The following is a 3980-nucleotide window of genomic DNA, read 5'->3' as shown; positions in this document are numbered from 1 at the left end:
GTAACAGAGGAGAAGCAGCAGAGAGGTGTGTAAGACTACAGCTCTGCTTCCTGGACTAGACCCTGGATTGTCAATAATTTCAGTGGTCAAAAAATTGTCCAGATTCCTAGAAAGGAGAGCGGCTCCAGCTAAAGTGGGATGAATGCCATCTCTCTGCATCAGACCAGGTTTTCACCAAAAAGAACTCCAGTTGTCTATGTAGCCTACGTTGTTTTCAGAACACCACCTGGACACCCAGCGGTGGAACGACGACATGCAACTAAACCTGTCATCACTCGTCAGGTTGGGGAGGGGACCAGAGAAAACTGCAGAGTCAGACATWGTCTTGGCAAAMTTACACACCGAAGCAACGTTAATTTTAGTGACCTCCGATTGGCGTAACCAGGTGTTATTATCGCTGATGTGAATAAAAATCTTATGGCATTAGGATTAGTCAGCAGATAAGATTCAATATTGCCTGCTCTGGCCCCCGGAACGCTCTTGTCTATGGTCGCTGGAGTCCCCAGTGCCACGTTTCGYACTATGGAGCTGCTGATTACCAAGGCCGGTTTCTCAGCAGGTGTGTTGCTGAGTGAGGAAAATCGGTTTGAAACATGAACTGGGGGCTTGGCCTTAGCTTTAGCACTATGCTTACTCCGAACCGCCACACAGCCGGCCTAAGGTCCTGACAGCATGGGGACTGCTGGAGAACCATTAACGATGCTAGGAGCTACTCATACCTCTGGTCTGCCTWAGAGGCTCTGGCTAGCTATTGGTTTTTCAACGGCGCAGATCTGAGCTTCCAAATCAGACAGCCTTCCCTKCAAAGCTACCATAAGACTACATTTCATACGTGTCGCTGTCACTAAAGGAGGCAGAGCAGTAACTAAACATCTGACACATGGAGCAAGTGAGAACAGAAGGAACCTGGAGAGAATTAGCCATGATGCTAAGCCAGTGCTAYCAAGAGCTASCAGATCCCAAAAACACCAATAAAACCAAGAAGTGTTGAAAGATAAAAAAGTGTCTTAAGCACAGTCCAGTAGTAAGAGAAAAAGTCTATTGAGAGTGTTTATGTACTAGAAGTAGAAGTGTGTATAAGTTAGATAATCCAGAAAATCAAGAGATTTTCAGCTAGTTTTGTTCCCACCTTGGCAGCTTCCTCTGCATTTAAGATTTAATCTCCTGGAGRTCGCTTATGAAATGATAATCAGTTTTTCAATAGATATTTTTATGGTTCAGAAAAGCCTGCTTGTTGTTATTATGCTTTTTGATATTAGTGATCAGTCCAATGATCAACATGCTGTCTCAAACTGGATGATGGAGTTGGAGATACTGGTACACTGTAGGTGTATACCTTGTGGGCCACCTGTGCAGATGGAAAGAGACTTGGATCCGGTTGGTGAGAATAAGATTCCAATGCACAGGGTGCTATTAAGACCCAATGCCTTCATTTTTATAGGCAGGGTGAGGGGGACTAAGGTATTAAAAGCTAAGCTGTAGTCAATAAACGRCATTCTTGAACATTTACCCCTCCTTTTTTCCAGATGAGAACAGGTGAAGTGCAGGAGGTTGGTGGTGGTGCTGTTACAGATCTGATTGGCTTTATGTAAACTGTAGTGAATCAAATGTGTCAGGCAGGGATGATTTATATTTTKAAAAGTCTCAAAGCATTTTGTCAGCACAGAAGTCAAGGCCTCTAAGCTATAGCTATTAAGGCACTGTCAGATGTTATTTTTGGGGACAATGGTGGACTTATTCCAGATGGGCGGGGTGGGGAACCAAGGCCCTGTTAAAGAAAATAGGACACTGGGTTTCGCAGGTTAGCACAAGACTTCAGGACATGCCATGATARCCTGTCAGTCCTGGTGCTCTCCTGCTTTTAGGTCTTCAAAGGACTCTTTTATCCTCTGACTCAGTGACAGAAGGCAGGGGTTATCTTCATTTATACTGTATCTTTATTTTAAAGTGTACTCCAGGAAAATGAATCATAAACAAGAGGTCAGTGGCCAAAGTGTCTACAAAGTAGGCTGATGTAGGTATAATGATGACTGGGGTAACCAACAAAATAAKGTGTACAACCTAGAATTCACTAGTATAAACTTTTGCCGCATTTAAGATGGCCACCAAAGCTGAGCAATTTAAGCACATAGAATGAGTTAAGAATGACTCTCAGTTATTACCACACCGAATATGGTAAAACTGGCTGATCTACAGCTATCTACTATCTTAAGGTCTTACACATCACATGAGATCACAATTAACATTATTTAAAAGGTTTTATCTAAACAACTAAAACTGTCATTTGTCAACATTAGATTATCTTAGTTTAAAAAATATAGCATGAAAGACAACTTTCATGTATTCCTTCTAGAAAAGCTAGGTATTTAGTTTCATTTAAAATATTATATTTTGTAAAATATTGTGTGACACAATGGATTGTCACCTGGCCTGGGACCTTTCTGGTTGGATTGTACATGTTTTCCCAACGCTTGCCTGTTTTGTCTGGGTACTCCAGTTACCTCCCACAGACCAAAAGCATGTATGTTAGGTTTAGTGGTAACTCTTACCATGTCCAGGATGTCCCCACCTTGTGAGACTGCTGTAGTTAGGCATCAGCTCCCATGCAACCCAAAAATATAAAGTGGTTAGAGAAAATGGATGGATGAATGGATGGATGGAATGATGGATGGATGGATGGATGGATGGATGGATGGATGGATGGATGGATGGATGGAAGAATACTGACATCTTTGATGATTGTATATGTTGACTCTTGAAGCATAAATATTTGTACACCTCTAGGTATCTGGGCACTATTCTGGGCTCTTCAGTTATATCCACCACTGTCCTGGGAGATGACCAACCAGTTAGCATGGCAGTTCATTTCCAGCTCCGGCACAGAGTACAGGTTGACAAAATCTCTAAYATCTGGTTTCATTTTCAAAATCACATTTTTTTGTCAGATTAATATGTTTATCATAAATTGTGTTTGTCCAGCAGCAATCCTTTGATACTGTATACAATCCAGTGTGTGCCTTCTGGGATTTTAATCTCAAGTAAGCAATAATGGCATTTTTGAAAAGCATAGATAATTTAGATTATTAATATTGATTTGCAAAGATGCAATAGTGGAAGACTTGCTGAAGAATGTTTTATTTTGTTGCATTTTTGTCTGGTTGTACATCTGTAAGTATTTGTTCTCTGCATCTAACTAGTCCTGAGGCTGGTGGGTGGTGGAATACGAAAGGCTGTGACATAGTGTCCAAACATTATGGGTACACTGTGTGCTACTGCAACCACACTACTAATTTTGCGCTACTGCTGCAAGTTTATGAAGCCCAGGTAATATTTTTCTATCAAGAAATGATTGTGGATTTTTTGTGGGCTTTCATCAACAGTATGTGCAGCTATTTATACTGTACACTTTTTATGTTTCTTTCTGTGTCAGAGGAGCACAGAGAACGAAAAAGCTCTGCAGGTTCTGACGTTCATTGGCTGTGGAGTGTCTCTGTGTGGCCTCCTCTTCACCTTCATTCTCTTCATTGCTGTGGGGTGAGTCACAAAGATCACAGTTTACTCTGAAAGCATCAAGGGTGAAAATTATTTCATAAATCCATGCTGTGTATGTGTGAGCATCCCTGCAATGAAACAGTTTTGATAAAATCTGGAGAACTACAGTGTGATCCTCACTCACATATTGAGTTTTATGTTTTTTGTGTGTAGAGTCCCAAACTCCGACCGCACAACTGTTCATAAGAATCTAATAGTTGCTCTGGGTCTCGCTGAGCTGCTGCTGATGTGTAGTGACTGGGCTTCTGAAAATGAGGTAAGTCTCTGAAATGTGTTAGTTAGAATACAAAAATAATAAGCAAAATGAGGTTAAAGTAGCCTAAATGTAAAAAGTAAGGTCGAGATTAGGGGACCCCAAATGGTGGCCTGTGTTTTGGATCCAGATGCGGGTCTGGATCTGATGCCCAAATTAAGTAATTTTTGTTTGT

General features: G+C 41.3%; 1 protein-coding gene across 3 annotated transcripts in view; it reads left to right on the top strand.

The window, feature by feature from the left end:
• adgrd2 (adhesion G protein-coupled receptor D2) overlaps nt 1-3980 on the top strand; it is an 86655-nt gene that overhangs the window by 16107 nt on the left and 66568 nt on the right. For all 3 annotated transcript variants that reach the window (XM_014009973.1, XM_014009972.1, XM_014009974.1), the window contains exons 11-15: nt 2785-2890; nt 2983-3038; nt 3198-3324; nt 3431-3534; nt 3706-3808. In XM_014009973.1, the coding sequence (XP_013865427.1) occupies nt 2785-2890; nt 2983-3038; nt 3198-3324; nt 3431-3534; nt 3706-3808 (496 nt within the window). The remainder of the gene's footprint in view (nt 1-2784; nt 2891-2982; nt 3039-3197; nt 3325-3430; nt 3535-3705; nt 3809-3980) is intronic.

The sequence above is a fragment of the Austrofundulus limnaeus genome, unplaced genomic scaffold (genome assembly GCF_001266775.1).
Source record: "Austrofundulus limnaeus strain Quisiro unplaced genomic scaffold, Austrofundulus_limnaeus-1.0 Scaffold64, whole genome shotgun sequence".
In the NCBI taxonomy this organism is placed as follows: Eukaryota; Metazoa; Chordata; class Actinopteri; order Cyprinodontiformes; family Rivulidae; genus Austrofundulus; species Austrofundulus limnaeus.
The sequence above is the reverse complement of the archived record's forward strand: the minus strand, read 5'-3'. Positions and strand labels throughout refer to the sequence as shown.